The 25,453-nt window shown below is 33.8% G+C and overlaps 4 protein-coding genes across 6 annotated transcripts; 2 read left to right on the top strand and 2 right to left on the bottom strand.

Moving 5' to 3' along the window:
• Window positions 1-241: 241 nt before the first annotated feature.
• On the top strand, window positions 242-8,304 carry LOC107435211 (protein SLOW WALKER 2). Its single transcript, XM_016046774.4, has 16 exons — window positions 242-1,013; window positions 1,376-1,451; window positions 2,048-2,167; window positions 2,262-2,337; window positions 2,950-3,018; window positions 3,127-3,207; window positions 3,665-3,736; window positions 4,439-4,531; window positions 4,798-4,953; window positions 5,180-5,263; window positions 5,399-5,542; window positions 5,963-6,052; window positions 6,253-6,335; window positions 6,476-6,841; window positions 7,023-7,245; window positions 7,397-8,304. The coding sequence occupies exons 1-16, from the start codon at window positions 344-346 to the stop codon at window positions 8,063-8,065; spliced, it is 3,072 nt and encodes a 1,023-aa protein (XP_015902260.1). The 5' UTR covers window positions 242-343; the 3' UTR covers window positions 8,066-8,304.
• A 444-nt stretch (window positions 8,305-8,748) lies between these two features.
• LOC107435148 (17.4 kDa class III heat shock protein) lies at window positions 8,749-10,322 on the bottom strand. Of its 2 annotated transcripts, none has more exons than XM_016046708.4 (3): window positions 10,172-10,322; window positions 9,585-9,840; window positions 8,749-9,274 (listed from the first exon to the last, which is right to left on the bottom strand). In XM_016046708.4, exons 2-3 carry the CDS (start codon window positions 9,807-9,809, stop codon window positions 9,017-9,019), a joined length of 483 nt encoding a protein of 160 aa, XP_015902194.1. In that variant the 5' UTR covers window positions 9,810-9,840; window positions 10,172-10,322; the 3' UTR covers window positions 8,749-9,016. The 2 variants fall into 2 exon arrangements, with proteins under 2 accessions (XP_015902194.1, XP_015902201.1); XM_016046715.4 differs by having other exon boundaries at window positions 10,085-10,224.
• A 7,929-nt stretch (window positions 10,323-18,251) lies between these two features.
• Window positions 18,252-20,544, bottom strand: LOC107435396 (small ribosomal subunit protein uS2). Of its 2 annotated transcripts, none has more exons than XM_016047009.4 (5): window positions 20,220-20,544; window positions 19,491-19,753; window positions 19,152-19,349; window positions 18,824-19,037; window positions 18,252-18,706 (listed from the first exon to the last, which is right to left on the bottom strand). In XM_016047009.4, the coding sequence occupies exons 1-5, from the start codon at window positions 20,368-20,370 to the stop codon at window positions 18,609-18,611; spliced, it is 924 nt and encodes a 307-aa protein (XP_015902495.1). In that variant the 5' UTR covers window positions 20,371-20,544; the 3' UTR covers window positions 18,252-18,608. The 2 variants fall into 2 exon arrangements, with proteins under 2 accessions (XP_015902495.1, XP_015902491.1); XM_016047005.4 differs by having other exon boundaries at window positions 18,252-18,712; window positions 20,220-20,536.
• Window positions 20,545-24,360: 3,816 nt separating this feature from the next.
• On the top strand, window positions 24,361-25,256 carry LOC107435192 (auxin-responsive protein SAUR77). The gene has a single exon (XM_016046754.4). It carries the CDS (start codon window positions 24,615-24,617, stop codon window positions 24,975-24,977), a length of 363 nt encoding a protein of 120 aa, XP_015902240.1. The 5' UTR covers window positions 24,361-24,614; the 3' UTR covers window positions 24,978-25,256.
• The last annotated feature ends 197 nt before the right edge of the window (window positions 25,257-25,453 follow it).

A 25,453-nucleotide genomic window follows, 5' to 3' on the forward strand; every position in this document is an offset into this window, starting at 1 on the left:
TAATAATAATAATAATAAAAAAAAACTTTTTCTTTTGTTGAATATTATTGTTAGAATTTTTGCAAGATCGCAAATACAGGTGGGCTTTACGGCATAAAGCCCATTTGAAAATATACGCCTAGAACTTCAGATGCCGTCCAAATTCTTAAACCATCAATGGGCTTTTGAAACCTATGGCCTAGGCTGAAACCCATTTCCCATAAACCCTAATACATCAAACAAAAAAAAAATAAAAAATAAAAATTAAAGAAAAATAAACGGTCATATTCCAAAACTAAACCTCAGCGACAACCCCTCCCTCAAAGCTTCTCAGCTGTGTGTCCCAGCAGCTTCACATGCAACAATGGCGGACTCAAAGTCTAAGAAGTCATCAAAGAACAACAAGGAAGATATAGTGCATCTCAAGTCTGACATAGCTTCCTTTGCTTCTTCACTCGGCTTGTCATCCTCTCTCCCATCTTCAGGTTTCAACGATGTCGATTTTCGCAAAACCGGTTCTCTCAATGCTGATAAACCCCATAAGAAGCAAAAGCAAGTTCCTGAATCCAAACCCACCAAATCCCAGAACCAAAAGAACCAGAATTTCAAACCCAGTGAGAAACCCGAGCCTAAACCCCCTGTTCTATCACTTGAAGATAATAGCAGTAACAAGGCAAAGGGGTATGATAAATTCAAGAACCTACCGAAACTTCCGTTGATGAAAGCTAGTGGGCTGGGAGTATGGTATATGGATGCTGAGGAATTGGAAGCAAACGTGGTGGGGAAGGAGAAGAGGGTGGAAGTGAGGAACGTGGAGGAGTGGAAGAGTGTCGTGGAGAAGAAGAGACAGCTTGGGGAGAGGTTGATGGCGCAGTACGCTCAGGATTATGAGTCGTCAAGAGGGCAGAGTGGCGATATCAAGATGTTGATTTCTACTCAGAGGTCTGGAACTGCAGCAGATAAGGTCTCAGCGTTTTCAGTTTTGGTGGGGGATAATCCCATTGCCAATTTGAGGTCCCTTGATGCACTTCTGGGTAAATCATTATTTCCAGTTTTTTTTTTTTTTTTTTTTTAAGTGTTTATGAATATACGGTGTATGTGGGATTTGTCCCATTGAGTCTGAAGATTGATTGATGCATGATCGTTTAGCATTGATTTTTCATGTTGAAAGGTGCCAACTTTCGAAGTTAAAGCAAAAAAGGCATTCGTTTTTTTTTTTTTTTTTTTTTTTTTTTTTTTTTTTCTCTCTCTCTCTAGTTAATCCTGGGTCTGGACAAGGTAGAGTTCATTTGTTTGGGCATTGCATGCATCTTGGTCCATTTCATTGATAGCCTGATTGAACTTACTTTCTTATTTTGGGGAGACAAGCATTTTTAAACCAGGCTGTTTCTTGCAGGAATGGTGACATCAAAAGTGGGAAAGCGACATGCATTGACAGGATTCGAAGCTTTAAAAGAACTGTTTCTCTCAAGGTCTGCATTCTGTTGCTTTCTCTTAATTGTTTCAGTTACTTGCCACTTGATTCATGAGTGCTTGAATCAGTTACCTCACCCTGTAAGGCCACGTTAGTTCTCATTTTAACTCTTAAAACTATACTAATACTTAATGCTTTCAGTTCTAAATGAGCAAACTTCTTTTGTTCAATTTTAACCAAAATAGAAAGTACAATGAGGCTCTAATAACACCATTACATAGGGGCAATACAAAAGACATTCTGACAAAACTTAGGCACGGATTTACAAACCTCTCACGAAACACCAAAGAAGAATATCAAATAACCAAAGAAGCTATCAAAAGCAATTAATCTACAGGGCCTGAAGCTGCACAAATTGACTCAGAGTAACCTTTCGTTGTTTAAATCACCATACCTAAGTATGTCCCCTATTTTGTTATGCCTTTATGATCTGATATTCTTCGACCAAAAAATAATAATTATACTCGTTCATAAAGTAAATTATAGCAAAACTGCACCTTTTCTATATCTGCTTTGGTTGGCTTGATGACTTAAGTTTGTATCAGACTTTAGTGCAATGATTGTTGCACTTTTACTGACTTCCTCCTCTTCCAGTTTGTTACCTGATCGTAAACTTAAGGGCCTGTTACAGCGGCCATTAAATCATATTCCTGAGACAAAAGATGGCTATTCACTCCTGCTCTTTTGGTATTGGGAGGAGTGCTTGAAACAAAGGTAAATCTGGTTGCTGCTTTTCTTCCTGCATTATCTAAGATTATGTTAAGTGAAATAAAATTCTAAAAGTGCATATGAACACATTATGTTTCAGGTATGAACGATTTGTTTTTGCACTTGAGGAAGCTTCAAGAGACGTGTTACCTATACTTAAACACAAGGCATTGAAGGTTAGTCCTTTGTTTATTCCTTGGACCTGGTTATTTATTTTCACTTTCCACTTTGTTTGTCCCTCTCTATCACTATAATTATCTGCTTGCTTAACTTCATTCATATTAATATGTTACCTTTGATTGATTTATTTATGTATTAAAACTATATATCATGTTTACTCTTATTAAAGATACCGTGTAACTTGGAGATGCAATGAAACAATCTAGACAAGAGTAGTTCTGGATAATAAAAGCTAGTTTGAAAAGCAAACTTTCATTTTCCTCTATTTTCATTTGACACTATTTAAACAGAGCTGAACAACATGTGCGGATATATTTATTTTAAAGCATCATTCATATCTAAACATGCATCATGATGTGCTGTTAAGGAAACTTTCATTCTCTTCTATTTTCATTTGACACTATTAAAATAAAGCTGAGCAACATGTGCTGATATATTTATTTTAAAGAATCATTAATATCTAAGCATGGATCATGATGTTTTCAATACATTTATGTAAAGATAGAAAAAGTTTATCATGTATATTATTGATTTTTATATGATTTCTTTCAATTATTCAACTGAAGTAGTTTTTTTTGCTGAAATTCATTATATGAAATTACTTTCAGACTATATATTCACTGCTGAAGAGTAAATCAGAGCAAGAGCGCAGATTACTCTCTGCATTAGTTAATAAAGTAAGTTCACATTGAATTTGGGCATCACTTACAAACAAATACTGGTTTTTTCTTCAGAATTGTAGCTTAATTTTTGTCTATTTTAATTTTTTTTTTTTTTACTTGCAGCTTGGAGATCCAGAAAGTAAGAGTGCTTCAAATGCTGATTTCCACTTATCAAACCTTTTGTCTGAACATCCAAATATGAAGGTAAGGCAATTTAGTGCCACTACATCTAAGTCTTCTCTTCTCTCTATTTATGCTCTTGCAACTGATATGTTCAGTAAATGGCGCTGTTTTAAAAAGTAGATTAAGTGAGACTTCAGGGCAGTTCAGGACAAGTTGAGTTGTTCATGTGGATATAATATTTATTAACTATGTATATGCTATAAAGTCATCTTGGTATATTGGCTCTTTTTACTTTATAATGAACCTAATGAGTTGCCAGACATGGTCTCTTGCCTCTAAAGTTAGTTTGGTTACCTAGTATTCCTACATTCTTCAGATCATGTCATTATAAAGTATGTAGTTGATATATGCATCTGTCCATAATTGTCAACAATGAATTCCTGTTTCATGACACTTGAATATGACATGTATATTTTATGGATACTGGGACCTGTGGTGGCTTTGCATCCCACATTTTAGTAACTTCTCCTTTTTACAGGTTGTGGTAATTGATGAGGTGGATGCTTTTCTCTTTCGGCCTCATTTGGGATTACGAGCGAAGTATCATGCTGTATGTGAACTTGCTACCTCTATAATTGAAGTATCACCTATCCCTTGTGGCATTCTTCTTGTTTTCAGCTTTTCTTTTGATGTTTTCTTTTCATTAGATCTACATTGTGTTTAGTATATAGATATTAGTATTTCTGCTTGGGCTATAATGAGCAGCAACTACATCCAATACAGTGAAAGCGCTCTTTTAGGCTAAAGAATTGGACTTTTTGTGATTTAAGACACCTCTTTAAATACCTTCCTAAAATCCAAGAATAAATAGCATCATAAAAGAGAGAGAGAGAAAAAAAAAAAAAAATGGGAGCAAAGGTGCTAGATGAAAGTGTTATAATGAAGTGCTCTATATTTCGTTGCTCCAGGATATCATCTCCATGGCATATGAGGTTTAATTAGTGTCTATCCTTGGTTGGACATAACCAGGTTTCCTGAGGACATATTTGCATATTGTATCCTATATGAATGTATTATCCATTATATGGAATCCTCATGAACATACTTAGAATTCTTGTCTTGTGTCAATTTTCATTTTCAGTAAGACTTGCTTTCTACATGTGCACAACTGGATACAGACTACGGTCTGGAAATTGGATTTTACCACCATGATTTTCGGTCTAACTTGACTTCAAACATGAATATACTGCCAATATTCTTTTGATTTGATTCAACCTGTGAACTTTGTTAACCTACCTTTGCACATTTGCAGGTTAACTTTTTGAGCCAAATTCAACTTAGCCACAAAGGAGATGGACCAAAAGTTGCAAAACGTTTAATAGATGTGTATTTTGCACTTTTTAAGGTATTTGTGTTGTGTGTGTGTGTGTGTCTGTCTCTGATTACAGATTTTTGAAACTATTCTCTTCAAATAGGCTATATCTTTGGTGTAATTTCATTTTTATTTATTTTAATTTAGTTGGAAATGACTGTAGAAATTGCACATGGTCATGCAAGTTTCAGTATCCTATTTTTATCAGTTGACAAGTTGAGACTTGAGAGAATTTTTCAAACAAAACCTTCATGGCTCATTCTTTCTTTTGTATTTCAATTTCCTTTCCCTTTTATTAGGTTCTTATTACAGAGGCAGGCGATGATCACGAGATGAATAAAAATGACAAAGAAGGGAAAACAACAGCTTCCAGTTCTCTTAAGGATAATAAATTGAAGAGTTCATCAGAATCTCATGTTGAATTGGATTCACGTCTTCTATCAGCTCTTTTAACCGTCAGTATAATTATGTCTCAATTTTGTACTTTCTTTAGCTGTAAATAAGATATATTCTCAGCACTCATATTGCAAATCTTATGTATCACTCCTTAGCTCGCTGGCATCTCCTTGGGCTTGATTTATGTGTTGCTTATGGAAAATATTGAATATATGCTTATTTATAGGAAAAAGAATACTGTTCTGAAAGTTCTATTGGTTATTTGCATAACTTGCTTTGGCACAGGGAGTCAATAGAGCATTTCCATTTGTCTCAAGCAGTGAGGCTGATGACATTGTCGAGGTCCAAACACCAATGTTATTCCAACTGGTGAGCCCAAAGCATGATATATTAATTTATTATGAGAAGAGTGCAAAGAAAGCAATGCTTATTGGCTGGATGTTCAATAGATGAGTTACCTTCATCATGTATATGAATGTTAATGTAGACGTTTCATGATGCCAGGTGCACTCAAGCAATTTTAATGTAGCAGTTCAAGCGTTAATGCTTCTTAATAAAATCTCATCTAAGAATCAGATTGTTAGCGACAGGTTTTATCGGGCCTTGTATGCGAAACTACTTCTCCCTGCTTCCATGAATTCTTCCAAGGTAAGTAAATTATAATTTGTTCTTTCACTCTCTTCTCCCTGTTAAATAAGGTTTACTTCTTTGTAGCTACAACCTTTACAATGTGAATCTCATCTTTCATTTATTTAAACATTAAGTTCTTATCTTTGATTTCCTACCCCCACCACACACACCCACCCACCCACCCACCCACAAAAAAAAAATGTCTCATCTGTGATTTGATTTTCCCTATCTTACATCTTGTGCTTATTGGACATGAAATTTTCGAAGAGCTTTCAGAGTATTCCTGTTGGAGCAAATTTTTAACTACTTCATTATCTATGCAAATCTTACTAGCATTTTTGTTTCTTGAAAATTTTCTTGTCATGTTCATCTAAGTCTCTAATAGATACAAAGTCTCATCGATTTTTGTTTGCATCTTATATATTGCTTAATTCTCAGGCAGAGATGTTCATCGGACTTCTTCTGAGATCGATGAAAAGTGATGTGAATTTAAAGCGTGTGGCTGCATTTGCTAAACGTCTGATGCAGGTTATGATAAACCGCTTTCTTAATTTAATTTATATTTTTATATATATAAGAACAAATTCACAAATTCTTTATCAATAAGCTCTGTTTATAATACAAAAATGAAGGTTCATTTTCTTAATTTTCTTATACTTTTTAGAAGTATTTTAAGTGACTTTGCTTTCCCTGCTGTCAATATTTTAACCATTTCATGATTGGAGCAGGTTGCCCTTCAGCAGCCACCTCAATATGCATGTGGATGCCTTTTCCTTCTCTCTGAAGTTCTTAAAGCAAGGCCACCTTTATGGTAAGAACGAGCACAGCCAGATGTCTTAACCCATAGATGTTAAGTACAGCCTTCCCAGTACAATGTGCTGCGGCTCTATTTTAGAAAATCATGTCATGAATCAATAGGAGTACCCTCACATCTTGACTCTCATTATTTAGGAATATGGTGCTCCAGAACGAGTCAGCTGATGAGGAATTAGAACATTTTGAAGATATTGTAGAAGAAACTGATAATGTACAAACCTCTGCTGCAGACAAGCTAGAAGATAATGCCAGGTCTGTCCAGAGCAGTGGTACTGCTAACATTGACAGCGATTCTTCAGAAGATGACAATGACAATCCAGCCTCTAATTCTGATGATGAAGTTCCTGACAAAGCAGAGAAATTATTTGTGATGAACGGTCCAAATGATGCTGACAAATCCAAAACATTTTCTAGTTCTAGTGTGCAGCAATCTGAAGCATCGTCAAAGAAGTCTCAGCTGCCTGGAGGGTACAATCCAAGGCATAGAGAGCCTTCTTTCTGGTCAGTGATTTTTCCTATGCTATAAAAAGCAAAAATGTAGTTGATATACCATGCATAAATACTTTGCAATGCATGAAGAAGGTCACTACTTATTGCATCATCTTTCTGTTTTCTCATATTGTTGCTTAATCATATTGGTTTTATCTTCTTCCTTCTTTTTATTTTTTACCTTTTTTAACAGCAATGCAGATCATGTAAGCTGGTGGGAGCTGGCGGTACTTGCTTCACATGTGCATCCATCAGTTTCTACCATGGCAAAGACCCTTCTTTCTGGGGCTAACATTGTCTACAATGGAAACCCATTAAACGATCTGTCACTTGCTGCTTTTCTAGACAAGTTCATGGACAAGAAACCTAAGGCAAGCACATGGCATGGTGGTTCACAAATTGAACCTGCCAAAAAGGTCGGCCACTGTAACTCTGCTTATGCGTTTGTGGTGCAAGTTCTCGCATCCTTGTCTCTTGCTTTTAAATGAGTGTAGCACAATTGTAATGGGTATTGTACAACGATTATGCCTTTAAATCTGTAATGCCAACTTTCTGTTCTTTTTCCAGCTTGACATGAGCAACCGTTTGATTGGGCCAGAGATTCTTTCATTAGCTGAAGTAGATGTACCCCCCGAAGATCTTGTTTTCCACAAGTTTTATATGAATAAAATGAATTCCTCAAAGAAACCGAAGAAGAAGAAAAAGAAAAGAGCAGAAGATGAGGCTGCTGAAGAGCTTTTTGAAGTGGATGGTGGTGATGATGAGAGTGATAATGAAGAAATCGAGAATCTGTTGGACTCTTCTCATCTTTCGATGAAAGCAGATGGTGACTATGATTACGATGATCTTGACAAAGTTGCTGATGAAGATGATGAAGACTTGATCGGTGATATCAGTGATGCAGAGATGGACATGCACTCAGATGCTGCTGAAGGAGAAGATTTTGATGCCATTGCTAATGAGGATCTCAGCGCCGATGAAGATGAACATATAGATATAGGCGATTTAGACGATGATGGTGATGAAGAGGATGATAGTTTTGACCAAAAGAAAAGAAAACGGAACAGTAAGAAGGCCGGAGCATCCCCCTTTGCAAGTCTTGAAGATTATGAGCATTTGCTAAATGAGGATATTTCTACCGACAAGGAAGCGGCCAGAAAGAAGCCAAAGTCACGAAAGAAGGGAAAATCCCCCGAGAAGCCAAAGTCGCGAAAGAAAAGAAAGTCATCTCGATAAGGTGATGTTTGATATGGCTCTTTTCAAAAGCTGATGTTGGTTAGCAGGGTTTCAAAGCTGGCTTTGCAAATATATCCTTTTTGTTTTTTGGTATCCTGCTCGAGGACATTTCAGTTGTATGTTTTTATAAGCCTAAAAAACCTCAGAGAACGTTTATTCAACCTTGTCGGTCAATTTTGTGGAATGCCAAACTCTTTAACGAAATATGGTATAATTTGAGCTGGAATCAACTTCGTGTAGTGATTTGATTATTAGGGTTTACATATATATATATATATATATATAAATATATAATCAATATATATATATATCAGGATTTGATTATAAGTTTTCAACAGCACATGTATTTTAGATTAGGATTTTAATTTTGTGAAAGGGAAATCATGGAACATACATTGTTACCGTACTGATTCAGAACTATATTATTTATTATTTATCATACTAACTATTAATTATTTATCAGAGACAAATCATGTAAGGCCAACTCAACATATATGAACCAAACCCAAAAAAAGAAAAAAAAGAATAAGATATTATCATCCGAATATTTCCAAATAAAACCGAAAACCCTTTGTAGTAGTTAATTCACATGATTAAGATAATAATTCGGTTCTGAATGCATGAGTATAATGTTGAATCAACCGTGTAGTAATCGGTATGAAAGAGGACTAAAAGAAAAAAAATAATAATAGAAGTTAAATCCATGAGAATACTAATAACGCTGCTAATATTCTAAACCCAAACAGAGAAGTGCATTCCGATTAATACAAGAACCTGAAAAGGAACCAATATCGGAATCTCAAAGTTTATATTGATTCTTCACACTACACTATCTTCATCGTAACACAAAGAGCAAGAGAACCTGATTCTCTCTACACCATGCGAGTGACACCCAATATGGAGAAGCTAGCTAAGAAACCCCACCACCACAATCCGGCTGCTGTACTTTCTTCAAGAAATGGTAACTTCAACAGTTTTGGGCTTGGGAGGTGGAGGAAGCTTCTCAACAACCACAGTCAAAACTCCATTCTCACATTTTGCTGTAATGGCTGATACATTGGCATTTTCGGGTAATCGAAACTTTCTGAGTAGTTTCTTGGGTGGCCTTCTCTCTAGCCTCAGGTATTTGCAGCCTTCTTCCTCACCTTCTTCACGTTTCCTCTTTCCACCACTTCGGATCACAAGGGTACTTTCATCTTCCACTGTCACCTGCCCACAGTTTTAGAATAAAAGAGAAAATATTAATACTAGTATATTATTTTAAAGGAAACTAACTAGTTAAACTTATGTCAAAAGACATTCCACCAGAACAGCCATAGAAAAGAACTTTGTTGAGGAACAAAATCGTTAACTAGCTAGTATATATACAGAGACTAATTAAATTTTAACAAATTACGAAACTTTTGAGAATTAGCAGCGATACATCCAATAACATGCATATAGTATTACGCAATATATTCTATAAGAAACATACTTTTTGAGAAGCAATTACTTACTAAAAGGGAATAAGTAGAAATACCTGAATGTCAGACTTGGACAAACCAGGAACGTCCATGAAGAATATGTACTCCTTCTGAGCGTCCAAAATGTCGACCGGAATGCTCGAGACGCCTTTGTTGTCATTGTGTTCGTGCGCTCGCGAAGGAAACACAAATTTCTCGAGGGTCTCCGGGAAATTGAAGAAATTGTTCACTGCAGATGCCAAGTCCCCATTAAACGCACTCGAATCAGCGGCTCGGCTCATTTCCAACGTTGTAGAAAAACCACAACCCACTCTGCAAAAACCCATGAGAATTTTAGCAAGACCCAATAGCAAGTAGACAGTGTAATAGAAAATAAAGCTTTAATTACGACAACCCAGCAAAGGAATGTGGCTTAAAAGACTGGAATTTCTAAGGATTATAAATCTATTGACTGTTTGTTTGGTTCCCAAGAAAATTTAGGAAAAAGAAAATGAAAACTGAAGAAAGAAAAAAAGAAAGGATACTTGAATCTAAATTAGCATGATTAGAATCTTACATTGAAAAGAATGTATTAAAACAAAAAAACAAAAAATAAAAGAATAAACGCGGGAAAGCGAGACAGAAGATGTTGAGAGCGAAGAACCTGATTGTTTTGTTGGCGAGACAATTTCGGAATATGATTAAAAAGCAGAGGGAGGAAAGTTCGAGAAAACGGGAGCGAACTTAGCCGAACGGTCTGGAAACGTCGTGGGTTTTGGAGGGAGTTTTCCAGCCTACACGTGTCCAACTCGACCACACTGTGGAACCCCCCGATCATTCTCTGGTATTGACGTGGCATCTCTCGGTTATGGGATACCCAAAACAGAAAAAATGAATTAATAGCAAATAATAATAACCTATATCTAGATAATATATAAAAGAAGAATTATCAGGATACTATTCTTTTAAATTTTTTTAAAAAAATATATATTTTTATTTTATTAATTATTATTATATTTTTATGGATATAATTAAATATATATAAAATTAAATTTTGATATAATTTAATTATATATGATCATAATTTTAAAATATTTTTATTTTATTTATTATTTATCATCTATTATTTTATTTTTTATAGATATAATTAAACATATATAAAATTAATTTTTAATAAAATATTTGATTTGATATTATTTATCAAATATATATTTATGGGTTTGTGTAACCATAATTAAATATATAGGCCGGTGCATGTACAGTACATATATAATTGAAGATCTAGAGAATATTCTTTTTGCATGTACTATTATATAATATTTGATTTTATTTTATTTACTAAATAAGTTAAATATATTTGGTTATAAATTAGTAAGTGACACCTTCTGGTTTTTTAAAATTTCAGTATTCAATATTTTTTAGTTTTTATTTCTTTAATATTTTTGTTTTAGGGTTTAAGTTTTTTTTCTTTTTTATTCTTTAATATCAATTTTTTTTTATTGGATTCTAAACATAATCATGTTAATCATAAGCACATACATAAGAAATACTATAGATTTTTATAAGAAATTGATGATTCTGAATCAAGATATGATGTAAAAACATATAAAATAAAAATAAAAACAAAATTAAGGAAATTAACTACTAATAAGGAAAGTGTTGACCTATTTAATTAACCTTAAAACTACTTAAATTTTAATTATTTTATTTGAGTATAAATATCAATTTACCAACGGAATAACATCTTTCTATGATTATTTGATTTATAAGTATTGTTTGTCACATAAATTTATTAATACATAGATTTATCCAAATATATAATAGTTATTTTTTTCCCTTATTAAAATGTCATAAAAGAATCAAAATCAATTAAGCTTTTATATTGGTCAAGAAGCATATGAAGAAGATAAAATAATCATTTTATATATATATTTTATTTATTATTACTTATTATTTATTATTCATTGTCTTACCTTTTTATGGATATAACCAAATATATATATATATATATATAATTAATTTTTTTATATAAATATTCATAATTATCAAAAAATTGATAAAATTATGCATGGTTATAATTTTGAAATTAATTGGAAATAAATAAAAGATTTACTTTTATCTTATTTACTAAATATATATATATATGGCCTAATTAGTATACATATATATTATAACGGAATTATACATATATATGGCCTAATATATATAAATATATTATTATGGAATTATGCATATATATGACATAATATTATATGGCCTAATTAGCATAATGGCCTCACATAAAATGAAATAAATTTTGGTCAACTATGCCCAAAAAAAAGGGTAAAGAATCATTTAAAAAAATAGGGGGGGCTTTCAAAGAAATATAAAAAAGACAGTAAAAAAGAAAATTGTTAATGGTTAATAAGGAAAAAATGGCAACGATTCTCTACTGGAAAAAAATAATAATAATAAATTTTGGTCAACTATGCCGAAAAGAAGGGATAGAGAATCTTGGGGGTTTCAAAGAAGAAAGAAAAAATAAAGTAAAAAAAAAAAAAATTGTTAATGATTAATAAGGAAAAAAGGGCAACATTCTCTACTAGAACAAAAACAAAAATAATAATAACTGTTTCTTTTCTATTTTTATTTTTGCTCGCTGTTAGAATAGAAAATTTTCTAAAAATATAAAAAATAAAAATAAAACAAAAACAAGGAAATTAACTACCAATAAGGACAATGTTGACCTATTTAATTAACCTTAAAACTATTTAAATTTTAATTATTTTACTTGAGGATAAATATCAATTCTAATTATGGCATAATATATATTTTCATAAGGTCTATTAATATACACTTTGACATCTAATATTTGAATTTAAATTTTATGATTGGAGAGTATTATATATTGATATCAAATTTTTAGTTCTTCACAAACGTTTATATTATACATTGAAAAAAAAAATCCAAATATATTTATCATCAATAAAACTTTTATTTTATTTTCGAGAATATGTTCAGTCAGATCGATTTTATTAAACACATCAATACTAACAAAACGCAGTGAACATTCAAAGTTCTTGTCCTAAAACTTTGGAAGGTTCCATGCTTTGATGACAAATAAAAAATTAGTAGCATTGAAATGGTGTTAATGGATTAGCAATTTTTTTTTTTTTTTTAAATTTTCATTACATGTTATTGATATTATTATTATTATGTGTTTATATTATACAATATAATATTATATATAATATTTTACATGTGTATATAATATACTATATAATATATATTACTATTCTTATAATTATACTTATTATTATATATAATATATACAATATCGTGCATGTGTATATAATATACTATATAAAATATATTATTATTATTATTATAATTGTACTTATTATTATTATATAGATTATATAATATAATCTTATATATATAATATAATAATATTATGTATCTATTTTTTTGTTTAAGGTTTAAAAATTTTAACAAATATTTATAGGGTGAAAGGATTCATACTACAATAAACCGTTCATTGATTCGTCATTTCAATCTGCTGATTAATGAAGGTCAATTATATTTAACGCAAAATTTTATAGTTGGATTTAACAATGTCAAATCTAAGACTACAACACACAAATACAAACTGAACTTTATGCCAAAGACTAATATTATTGACATTTTGTATGAAATTGAGGGTCGGTGTCCCCGTTATGCTATTAAGAGATGTTGATCATTCTTTTCGGGTTGTGCAATGGGACTAGATTGGTCATTAAAAGGCTTGGCAATTATGTTCTCGAAGGAAAAGTTATTTTAGAAAGCAATGCTGGGTTTAAAATTTGTATTCCAAGAATGACTTTAACTCCATCGGACCTAAAATTACTTTTTAAGTTTAAAAGAAGACAATATCCTTTGGTTATATCATATGCTATGACCATGAATAAGAGCCAAGATCAATCTCTTTCGCATGTCAGTAAATATATTAAAAGATCAGTTTTCAATCATAGACAGTTATATGTTGCAGTCTCCAGAGTTACAAATAGAAAATGATTAAATATATTAATTTGTGATAAAGATGGAGAACCTACCAATTCAACCATTAATGTGGTCTTTAAAAAAGTTTTTCAAAATTTGGATTAATTATGATGAATTGAAAGTTTTGGTTTAATATTATTTTTATGATGCTTTTATATATAATTTGATTATAATTTTTTTTACATTTATTATTAAAATAATGTATGGCAATTGTATATGCCGTGCATCGTATGGGTATGTATCTAGTAATAATAATAAACAAAAAATTTACCCTTTTTCCATCTAAAATTTTAACTGGCAGAGTAACCAGATTAGACTCACACAACACTAAAAATAAAAATCATATTATAAACCCGAAATATACTAATAAGAGATAATATGAGAATGTATTTGTTTTCGCTTATTATTACTATTATTGTGTTCCTTGCAGTCAACTATTATTATTATTATTATTATTATTATTTTTTGGAAACATAGTATTATTATTAATATTTTGGTGTGCACATTTGTTTGTACTCTGCAAGATTTTTTTTATTTTTTTTTTGGCTAAATAAAAAAGGGGTTATATTAACCAAAAAAACAGACAATCTACAAACACAATCTGCCAGTGAATCAGGCCATGGACGAACAGCCATCCTTCTGATTCACAATATCTACAAAAGCTTTAGAGTTTAGCAAAGGAACTACATAATTAAAACTACAATGAGTGGCACCCCAATGAGCAACTAAGTGTGCCAGTTGATTGGTCTTTCTTAAGGTCCAAGAGAAGGAAATGAACTGGAACCTAGGACAAAAATCTAGAATTCGCATTATGAACCCATCGCGCAATGAGCAGAACAGTTGACGGGATCATCGAGGCTTTGGATCACTGACTTTGAATCGCTTTCACAGCAAATCCTAGTGAGCCCTTCGTTGTAAGCCATCATTACTCCGTGGAGAATGGCGACAGCTTCAGCAGCTTTAGGGAGCTGGATGTACTCCCTCCACACCTTCACTTTAAGGACTCTCCCTTTGTGATTTCTAGCTACAGCACCAATGCTAGCAAAATCATTCCCAATTGAAGCATCTGAATTTATTTTTACTATATCATTCATTGGAGGGATCCAAGAGACTGTTGGGGTTGAGCTGGAGGTGGTTGAGTCTGTATTCCTACCGGCTGAGATGCTTAAAAACTCTTGATATCGATCATGAATTGTTCTAACCTCTTCTTCCAGATTTGTATTCTTTCCCTCAAAGATGATTCTGTTGCGAACCTTCCAAATTGTTTCCAAAATTAACACAACAAAGAGAAAGAAAATGTTACCATCATTAGGATGAACTGGCAATTTTCCTCCCGAGTTAGCTAGAATATCTAGATAGGACTCCAGGTTTGTTGAAGAGTGACTATCCCATCGGATTGTCTAGGGGGAGGCTAACCAGATAGCCTTAGCAACCGAGCAATTAAAAAAGAAGTGCACCTCATCCTCTTTGCATCCACATCCATGAGGGCAGTTAGGATTATCCAAACTCCACTTTCGATGAACCAATACGGCCCTGATGGGGAGGCCTCGGATTCAAAGTTTCCAAATAAAAAATTTTAGTCTTTCATGGATGTTGCATTTCCAGATAAATCTCCACCAATTGTGTTGAGTGCATGTCCCAGGAAGTAGGTACTTGTACACTAATTTAACGTGAAAATTTCTTGACGAACTGCTAAGCCAAATGAGCTTGTCATCCTCATCCACATTCACCCAAAACATCTTAAGGATATTGGTAACCATAGTCGCATCGAACATGCTATGTAACTTGCTCACATTTCACCACCGAACTAGAAGAGAATCTACCATTCCATAATGGCTGCTTGTCACATTTGCATTTGGGATTGGCCGAAAATTTGGATTATTGGGTTTCCATGAGTCCTCCCAAAAGTTGATATTACTGCCCTTTCCCACTTTGAAGCATATTCATTTAGCTAAGATTGGCCAAATACTAAGGATTCCTTTCCACTGCCATGAACTTCTTTTTTTCCTAGCACAATACATAAACGAGGAGTAAGAAAAGTATTTAGCTTTCAAAGCCTTGATCCACAGAGAGTTAGTCTCATTCTCAAGAAACCATCCTAGTTTGCATAACAAAGCTCGGTTGACATCTTCACCACTTTTGAGGGGGCTTGCAGGTGGATTGAGTGTACACAAGAACAGCAGTTAACATACATTTGACTAGGACCTGTCTACCAGCTTGTGAGAGTAAATTAGCCTTCCAACCCTGTAGTCTCGCATCATTTGTTTTCTTAGCTCCTCGTAGGCCTTTGACTTTTTCCTTCCCACGAATAGAGGGTTTCCTAGATATTTGGCTTCCTTGGGGAGTTCTTTTATATTGAGGACATGCTTGATGATTGCTTTATTTCTGGCCGACACGTTGTTTAAGAAGAAACACCCTGATTTGGAAATATTAATTTGCTGTCCTGTCCAATTGCAATAGTTATGAAGACATTTTATCATTTTAAATGCTTCTTGTTTGTTAGCTTTATAACAGATCAAGATGTCATCCGCAAAGAAAACATGCAAAATTGGAGGACCATTCCGGCCGGTCTTAATGCCATGTATTTTCCCTTCTGCTTCCAACTTCAGGATCATTCTCGAAAGCAGCTCAACAAAAATAATAAACAGATATGGAGAAATAGGATCACCTTGGCGAATACCTCTTTCAATTTTAACGCTACCACAAATGCTCCCATTGAGTAAGATCGAGGCAGTCTCAATGGAATAACATTGTCCCAACAGGGCCAGCACCCTTGCCGAAAACCCAAAGTTAGGCAATCATTGAGCATACTCCAACTAATCCTATCATAGGCCTTATGCACATCAACCTTGATTCCTACCAGTCCCTTGCCGCCTTTAGCCTTTCTCATTGTGTGGACAATCACATTGACTAGAATAGAATTCTCGTCAATCCATCATCCCGAGATAAATGCAGCTTGATTTGGGGAAATCAGTTTAGGTAGTAACGTTTGAGTGCGGTTGGCTAGAATCTTCAATATTACTTTATACACCGTATTACAGAGACTGATCGAATTGTGAGATAGATTTGGTTTTCGGAATAAGGATAAGAATTGTTCTGTTTATGGCTGATGGGATGACCCTTGAAATAAATATATTCTGCGCTGTTCTGATGACATCGTCTCCAACAATTCCCCAATACCATTGGAAGAATAAGGCTAGCATTCCATCCGGCCGGATGCCTTAGTAGGATTAAAGTTCTTGATGACCTCCAGAATTTCACTAGCTGACGGCAAGTTAGCTATATGGTTATTTTCTTCAGTAGATACAACCGGGGGGTGGATAAGTTCTGTTAAAGCTGGGCAGTTATTAGTCCCTTTGTCTTTGTAGAAGTCAGAAAATTTAGCAATGAGAAAGTTCCCTATTTGCTCGTGGTTCCAACTAGGAATCCGAATCATCCTTTAAAGCTGCTATGAAAATTCTTTTGCAATTAGCTATTATAAAGGCATGAAAGAATCTCGAATTCCTATCCGTTGCTTGCAACCATAATTCTCTAGATTTTTATCTCCACAATACTTCCAACCTGTACTGTCATTCCAAAAGCTCTTTTCGTAAGGCTTTTTCAAGTGAGATATTCATTTCAGTGGGATCGAGGCTTTGGATGTAAGCTATTTTGGTTTCAATCTCCTTGCTTCTCGTTTGACAGGAGCTAAAACTTTGTCTGTTCCACAATTTTAGGGCTCTTGCAGTCCATTGAAGCTTCGCAACCGAGGACAGTCGTCTACCACATCTTCCAGCCGCATCCCAAGCGTTGTTGATAACCATTTCGCACGAAAGATCACGGGTCCAGGTTTCCAAGACCATAAAGTGTCTAGGGGCTCTTTCGTGATAAAAAACAAGGCGGTGCAAGATAGGGGCATGATCCAACTTCGATGAAGAAAGGTGTACTACATCTGCACGATCAAATAAAGTTCACCACTGCACGATCAAATAAAGTTCACCATTAGAGCTAACCAACACCCTATACACACACACACACACACCCCTCCCCTCAAGTAAAAAGGTTGCCTACAAATTCCAAGTCAAGGCCTCCAACCGCATCCATGAAATTTCTCAGGAAAAAGTTGATCTTTACATAAACTCTTCTACCCCTCTTTTTTCACTCTATCTAGAATGTCATTAAAATCAACTATATAAGCCCAGATAGTAGAACCTAAGTGGATACAATCAGCCAGAATTCAATTCTTAAAGCTCTTTCAGCAAGATTGTTTTTGCATATGATTTGACCATTTAATTATTGCTAGTATACACTAGCAGAGTAGGTATAATGTAAAAGTAAGCCATAGGTAACATCGTCTATGATTATTATTATTATGTTTCTTGTAGTCTAACTATTAATATTATTATTATGTTTCTTGTAGTCTAACTATTAATATTGGTGGTTTTTTTTTTTTTTTTTTTTTTTTTGAAACATAGTATCATTATTAATATTTTGGTCTGCACATTTGTTTGTACCCTGCAAGATTGCATATAATTTGACCATTTGATTATTGCTAGTATACACTACCAGAGTAGGTATAGTGTAAAAGTAAGCCATGGTAACATCGTCTATGATTATTCAATCATCATTGATATCAAAAGTTATAGCTTATAGCATACGAATTCATCAAATAATGGTGGGATTTAATGGTCCCATTGCATGTAATAACCAGTTTTGCTAGTACGCATAACCAAAGAGTAGACACAGTGTAAAATAAAAATAAGCATGCCAATCATCAATTCATAGAAGACATCGCCAATGTATGATGAGCTTCTTCCGCTCCCATTATATGTAATCCACGGGATACTATCTCAACTTACATGTAATATGGCAATAAGATATAATAATCTAACATAAAGTGGGTACTCGATCATAAGAAAGTTTTCAATCACATAAATAAAAAAATGGATATATTAGCCAAAAAAGAAATGAAAATTATTCCTATTTGGGCTTCTTATGGCCCATTTGTGTTCCATAAGGCCCATGTTCTATGTAAAACGAAAAGTAGAACGAAAATTCTAACTAAACTACATATGAGCATGAGATGAATTTAGACAAACTTTCTTTTAATCCCATCCAGTAGCAGAGGCTGCACCGTCAATGCCAGTTGGAGGTAGCTGTGCTGGAGGAATTGCAGTATCCCAACCCTCAGCGGTTAAAGGAACTGGAGCTAAATATAAAACAAGGACAAAATAGAAGAGGTCATATCAGCGATAGGCATAAGAACAACACCAAGTTAAAGCAAAATATTGACACATAATAAAATGATAGGAATACTAACCACTAGCATCGGCAGTCCATTCAGCGGGAACAGCTGGGATAGGTTGACCAACTTCAGCAGGCCAGTCAGATATTTGGGCAGGCCATTGATCAGCAGGTAGACCACCAATTCCAGCAGCTGCGTAATCAGTGATACCAAAGTCAGCAGGAGCAGCCGCTTCTTCCTCCTCCTGCTGCTTGGCCTCTTCAGGTTCTCTGTAGAAGAAGAGATCCACCTATGCATAGGAAAAATTTCAGCACACACAGACAAACACAAGAACGATCACCACATAAATATCATTCCTGATTATGCAAAATGAAATCCATTAAGTTGGTGACGTTAGCCTTACCATGACATCCCACTTATGACCAGCACGAATTGTGCCCCGCATCTGCAAGACCATCCTTGCTAACAACCAAAAGAGACACCCAATGCTATGTTTTCCTTTGTTATTGGCTGGAATGCCAATGTCAACATACCGCATGGGCGAATCCGTATCACAGAAAGCAATGGTTGGAATATTACCAAGAGCCCCTTCCTTGATGGGCTACAATAAAACACTAAAATCAGATAAACACCGGACAGAGAAAAAAATAAAGAAAAAAAGTAGCATAATAATTAAAAAAAGGTAAAAATAAACATTCATACAAAACAAAAACATGGTAAAAGAGGCAAACGATCTAATAACCTGATGATCGGTCCTGGGATCTGTAAGAATGAGAAGGCGAGGCTCACTGAACGATGTCTGCAGCTGGTTAGTGAAAGTACCAGGAGTGTGCCTTCCAGCAATTGCATGAGCACCAGTGTACTGAGCGAACTTCAGAACTGCTCTTTGCCCATAAGGCCTTGCAGACTGGACAATTATGTCCTGTGGGTTCTCAATGGCAACTATAACTCTGGCCGCCAGCTGCAACTTCTCCCAAGTCTTTCCCACATTAATAATATATATGCCTAGAAATTAAATAAAAACATAAATGTTATATTACATTTTTTTTTCTCAAAATACACAGCAATACACCAGGCAAATACATATTATATAACAAAGCAACACACAAAAACATTTCATTTGTAATGTTTTACTGGTACTAATATTGATAAGCCAAAAATGTTTAAATATAAAAGACTAAACAAGTAAAAGAAACTGTAAATTTTCGAAGCACTGGACTAATTATCTTACACTTATCAGATCTCAAAAATAACCAAAACAAAGGGTATAATGATTTTTTTTTTTTAAAAAAAAATCCTTTTTAACCATTCAAATAGAGATAAACAGTGAGAAGTAGAGAGCGGAATAAAAATCGAAGATTTCCTCTTAGTTTTTCACAAATTATCTCGGCATCCAAACAAAGGAAATGGCTAAATATCTAGCGAAAACAGTTCAAAAAAAGAACAATGGAAGATGAATACGAGAGATTACCGTCATTGCGGCGCTTAAAAACATATCGTTCCATCTGGAAGTCGCAGTTTTTAGTTCCGAGATGGACTTCAGCAGCCAACATCATCTGGATGTCGGCCTCCTTCTGAGAGAGCTGACGAGGTGGTGCAGTGGTGTTAGGAGCTGCCGCCATGACTAAGACCAGATTCGGGGACGACGAGAACACCTCTGAAAGATTAAACCTGCTAGGGTTTTTGGGTTCCCAGAGAATGAGAGCCAATTCCTAGTCCATTTATATGGATCAGGAAACTCAAATTCGGCGTTTCTCTTATCTCCATTTTTTTTTACTTTATTTTCGTTATTATTTTTTTTAATTTTTTTTGTTTCACCCCAAAAATTAGTGTGAAACCCAAAGAAAGTACAATATTAATATTATGAAAAAAAAAAAAAAAAAAAAAAAACACTTTCTTTTGTTGAATATATTGTTAGCATTTTTGCAAAATGGCAAATACGGGTGGGCTTTAGGGCATAAAGCCCTTTTGAAAATATAGGCCTTGAACTTCAGATGCGGTCCAAATTCTTAAACCATCAATGGGCTTTTGAAACCTATGGCCTAGGCTGAAACCCATTTCCCATAAACCCTAATACATTAAACAAAAATAAAATAAAGAAAAATGAACGTTCAAATACAAATAGACTTTGTGATCGTAAAATTAAAAAAAAATTCTTCAATAATTTATAACCAAGTTTTTTTTTTTTTTTTTCCCCTAAAAACTTGGATTCCATGTGAACCAAAAAACAAGGCTTAACAAATATAAAGCCTGGACTAAGAGAGTTTTTTGAAGTACACTTTTCTGAATCACACACCAAACAAAAGAATCCGGCAAGCACAGCGGGTCAACCGGACCCAAAAAACCTTGTTTAGCCGCACAATGCCTACAATGTGAGCTAGCCTATTGGCTTTCCTAGAAGCCCAAACAAACGAGACATTCTCAAAATTAGGAATTAAGGAGATAACATTTTCATATATGAACTCTGCTACCCAGTGAAGACCAGAACTCTTCCTCCTCTTTATGGCTTGAACAACTGATAAAGCATCCGATTCGAATCACAAATTCTTCCATCCAAAACTTGAAGCCACCTGCATAGCTTTCAAAATAGCTTCCATCTCTACCACTTCTGGAATCGAAGCCTCAGATTTGAACGACTGAACATGAAGCACCTCCCCTCTATTATTCCGAGCCACCACAGCCAAAAAGCTATAACCAAGTTGTGATATAGAAAAAATAAATTTAAAAATTAATGAATAAAATATCCAAATCATAACAGTTGGTATTGGTAATGGTGCCACTCCTAATTTATCATATTAGGAATGCCAAGGATTGTTATTCCTCTTGTACTTTATTTTAAATTCAGAAGATGTAAATATAAAACTAGATATTTTCAACTACAAAATGTAGTTTTATAATTTAGGTTGTAATATAATGGAGGCATCAGACTACCCATTAGTAGAACAAAGTAAATCATACATGATTTCATGTATTAAATGTATTAAACATCACATGTTTTAACATACATATAATATCTATATAGTTTATTTATAGTGTGGATGTATCTTATTAAATACAGATATGATTTTAGATGATATTTTTTTTTTTTCAAAAGTAATGGTTTAAAATTATATTTGTATTTTAATAAAATGTGAACATCCACATTGCTACATGAAATATCAAGATCACTACGTAAGTACTGATTTGATAGTGTGTCTGCTAAGCGGTTCTCAAACAGCATATCCGCTTTGGATTTCTATTTCTATTCTTTGGATTAAAATGTTTGTGTATGGAAGATGACAATGATTGAAAACTTTTTATTATTCCATGGCACATGTTTTACACCCTCTCAAATCTATATTGATATTTAATGTTTCATTTTCTTTTCTCCAAAGCACATGTTCAAAGCCAACAAAAATCCTGAACAATCTCAAAATTTGTTTCCTATTGGCAACAATGCACTATATATATATATATATATATATATGTATATATAATATCTTTTTTTTTTATTTGGACATCATGATGAAATTTGATGCAGATTTATATCCTGCAATATGTTATTAAAAAAAACTCAAATAACACAACACATCGAGACACGATCAAGTTCGCATAAAAATTGTTCTAATGAAATATATATATATATATATATATGTAATTATTGTAAAAAAAAATTTCAGTGTTTTTGCAAGAGCAGTTCAATGGCAATGTCTGCATTTTTATATATGAGAAATTGGGTTTGAGTAACCCTAATGATATATTTAAAAAAATAAAGAAAAAAATAACCTCTAAGTTAATAATAGATAAGGTGATAACATGACAATGAAAACTATAGTTAAATTATAACAATTCTAACAACTTATTATGTCATTATATTTTATATTATAAATCGGGATATAGTTGGGGCCAGATTAAATCTTATATAAATTTATGGTGTTTCCTAATTAGTCATGATCAGGTGACCTGAGCCAGCAGAGAGTGTGAGAGAGAAAGAACATCAGAGCAAATTAAAACAATGCGTATTATTATGTCTTCCGAAAACAACACGATCGATCATGAATATTTGGATACTGTTTAAGCTCTGTTTGTCGTTTCATTTTACTTGTAGTGCATGGCTAGCTAGCTACCCACGTGAATATTTGTACTTTTTTAATTTAGTATTGTGGTAGCTTCTAAAACACCGACAAAAGGGAAACAAAGAAAAGGATAAATAGAGAGTAAACCAAGAAAACTAGTTATTAGCTCCATGGAACAAAACCCAGTAATAAGAAACCAAGATAATAATAATAATAAATGTTAGAATTGGACCACCAAATAATTTGTTGAATATTATCGAGAAATTTTAAAGCAGATTATTTGTCCTTAGCACTGGCACTCCTATACGTACCATAATTTCGGACCACAAACGTTTGTCACCTATTGATGACCAAAAAAACTTAATACTTTTAATTTCTTTGTTTTTACTCTCCCCTCTCAATTAGTGTACATCCATCAATACTGTCTGCCTCTACATGTATATTAGTTACTCTTTGAAGCGAGCTGTACTAATCTTCTAAATGAAGGTTTTAATTATCTTTTGTGTTGGTGAAAATAGATGTAATAGATTTTAAGCTTGCTTATGCGTAAATAAATTGTAGGAATTGATTGTGTTTTTTTTTTTTTTAATTTTAATCATCAACTTTTGTTTGGGAACTAACCGGATAAAAAATATAGTTTTCTTTAAATAAAAATTTGTCCTCTAAATACATAAAAATAATAAATAAATAAATAAACTTATTTTTCTTATCTGTTTTGGCGTGGATCATATGCATGAAAGACATGGTGCATAGGCCTATTGGCGAGAAGGGAAACAGAGGGGTAACGCATGCATTTGCAGAAGAATAAAGACAAAAGCCGGTACCTGTGTAAGGAAGAGCGATAGAAAAGATGCCTCTATGGGTCTCTGTGTGCCTTTTTCTGAAAATTGAACACAAAAAAACCCATTTCCAGTTGGAAATAACTTGGAGACTACCAACCAGCACTTTTTATTCTGTCTTTTGTTTGCTGTTCAAAACTACTATATATCAACAAGCCAAAAAAAAAAAAAAAAAAAAAAAAAACAAACAAACAAACATACCCATGCTTCTTGTTATAGATAATTATCTTCTTGCATTTTGTGTGCTAATTGGAATTATAGTTTTAAATAATGATAGGGAAAAAATAGCAAAACATGGTTACATGGTGTGGGACACAATTTTTGGCTCCAAAAATATGGTTGAGAACTTGGATATATTATATGAATTAGTACCTAAAAGCATTGATTTAAATATAGAAAGTAAGAAGGGAGTTCTTTTTTGACCAACAATTGGTATACCCTTTTGTTTAAAGTCTAATGAAATATTGTCCCACATCTTCCACAAACCCCAATTAAGTTATTTCATTTTTGAGGCACAGATTAGTCTCATTTTTCCATGTCAACTCTACCTTCCATTGTTAATGGGACACCCTTGTAAATTTGATTATCAAATAGTGTGCAACAAACACTCTAATAAAAAACGGAAGAGAGAAAAAAAAAACATAAGTTGGAAAAGGGTATCTATGTAAAAATACATCCAAATAAAAAAATGAAGAGAGAGAGAGAGAGACCCCATTTGCAAAATGCTAAGCCAAGCCCCATCAATTGCCAAACAGAGCGCAACTGGTTTTGCCCTTAAAGTGTCTCATTCTTAGCTGGTATGAAACAGTGGGCCATGCACGTGTGTTCTCTCTCTCTCTCTCTCTCTCTCCTCCCTCATTTTATATACGAAAATTCGCACCCTGCTTCCTCGCAAACAGTCGCTAACTTCCTCTGTTTTTTTTTTTTTTTTTTTTTGTCCTCTTTGAGAACCACATCAAACACTTTTGAAAAATGGCCCGAGTCGGAAAGCTAACAAAGCTCAAATCTGCCATCAAAAGACTGCCCTCCATCACCAAACTCAGCCGAACCACCAGCTCCAGCTCCATTGCTGCAACGAACTACTCCACCAATCAGCTCGTCTCCAAAGAACTCCACGCCGTTTATGTCGGAAAATCCAGACGACGGTACCTCGTAAACTCCGAAATCATCGACCACCCTCTGTTTCAGGAGCTCGTGGACAGGTCATGCGATTGCAATGACGGGGTCGTCGTTACTTGCGAAGTGGTGCTGTTCGAACACTTGCTTTGGATGCTTGAGAACGCAGAGTCTCAGATGGGTTCCATGGATGAGCTCGTGGAGTTCTACACTTGCTGACTGACCCTCCCAAAAAAAAAGAAAAAAAAAAAAAAGGGACAACTTGGGAATTTCCAAATTGAATGTAGGTGATGAGAAATGAAAGTTTGTAATTGTAAAGATGATGCTAGGATTTTCTTCGTTATTTGGTAGTTTTTTTTTTTTTTTTTTTTTTTTCCTCCAACTTTGTGAGTGTTTTCTCTGTGTGAACGTGTATTGTCCTTTTTCTTGGACTATTTGGATTAATTAACCATATGAAGAAATATTTTTACTGAGAGAATGGTTATGATGATTGTTTATGTTAGACAACTTCGGTTAGAGTTAATTTTTTTAACCATGATTGTTTATGTTAGACAACTTTGGTTAGAGTTAGTTTTTTTTTTTTTTTTTTTTTCAATATAAATATATATATACATATATATATATGAAATTTGTCATTCCAAATTTCGCAGACATTTTTATATGTACAATTGGTGATGCATAACCTTCTTCTTTTT

The sequence above is a fragment of the Ziziphus jujuba genome, chromosome 1 (assembly GCF_031755915.1).
Source record: "Ziziphus jujuba cultivar Dongzao chromosome 1, ASM3175591v1".
Taxonomy (NCBI): Eukaryota; Viridiplantae; Streptophyta; class Magnoliopsida; order Rosales; family Rhamnaceae; genus Ziziphus; species Ziziphus jujuba.

Excerpts from the sequence above, each read along its gene's own strand:
- LOC107435211 (XM_016046774.4), top strand. The coding sequence starts at position 344 with ATGGCGGACTCAAAGTCTAAGAAGTCATCAAAGAACAACAAGGAAGAT. Across the intron at positions 6,336-6,475 it reads AAAGCAAGGCCACCTTTATG|GAATATGGTGCTCCAGAACG; the intron begins GTAAGAACGAGC and ends CTCATTATTTAG. Across the intron at positions 6,842-7,022 it reads CATAGAGAGCCTTCTTTCTG|CAATGCAGATCATGTAAGCT; the intron begins GTCAGTGATTTT and ends CTTTTTTAACAG.
- LOC107435148 (XM_016046708.4), bottom strand. The coding sequence starts at position 9,809 with ATGAGCCGAGCCGCTGATTCGAGTGCGTTTAATGGGGACTTGGCATCT. Across the intron at positions 9,275-9,584 it reads TGTCCAAGTCTGACATTCAG|GTGACAGTGGAAGATGAAAG; the intron begins GTATTTCTACTT and ends AACTGTGGGCAG.
- LOC107435396 (XM_016047005.4), bottom strand. The coding sequence starts at position 20,370 with ATGGCGGCAGCTCCTAACACCACTGCACCACCTCGTCAGCTCTCTCAG. Across the intron at positions 19,754-20,219 it reads TTTTAAGCGCCGCAATGACG|GCATATATATTATTAATGTG; the intron begins GTAATCTCTCGT and ends TTTAATTTCTAG. Across the intron at positions 19,038-19,151 it reads GTCATAAGTGGGATGTCATG|GTGGATCTCTTCTTCTACAG; the intron begins GTAAGGCTAACG and ends TCCTATGCATAG.
- LOC107435192 (XM_016046754.4), top strand. The coding sequence starts at position 24,615 with ATGGCCCGAGTCGGAAAGCTAACAAAGCTCAAATCTGCCATCAAAAGA.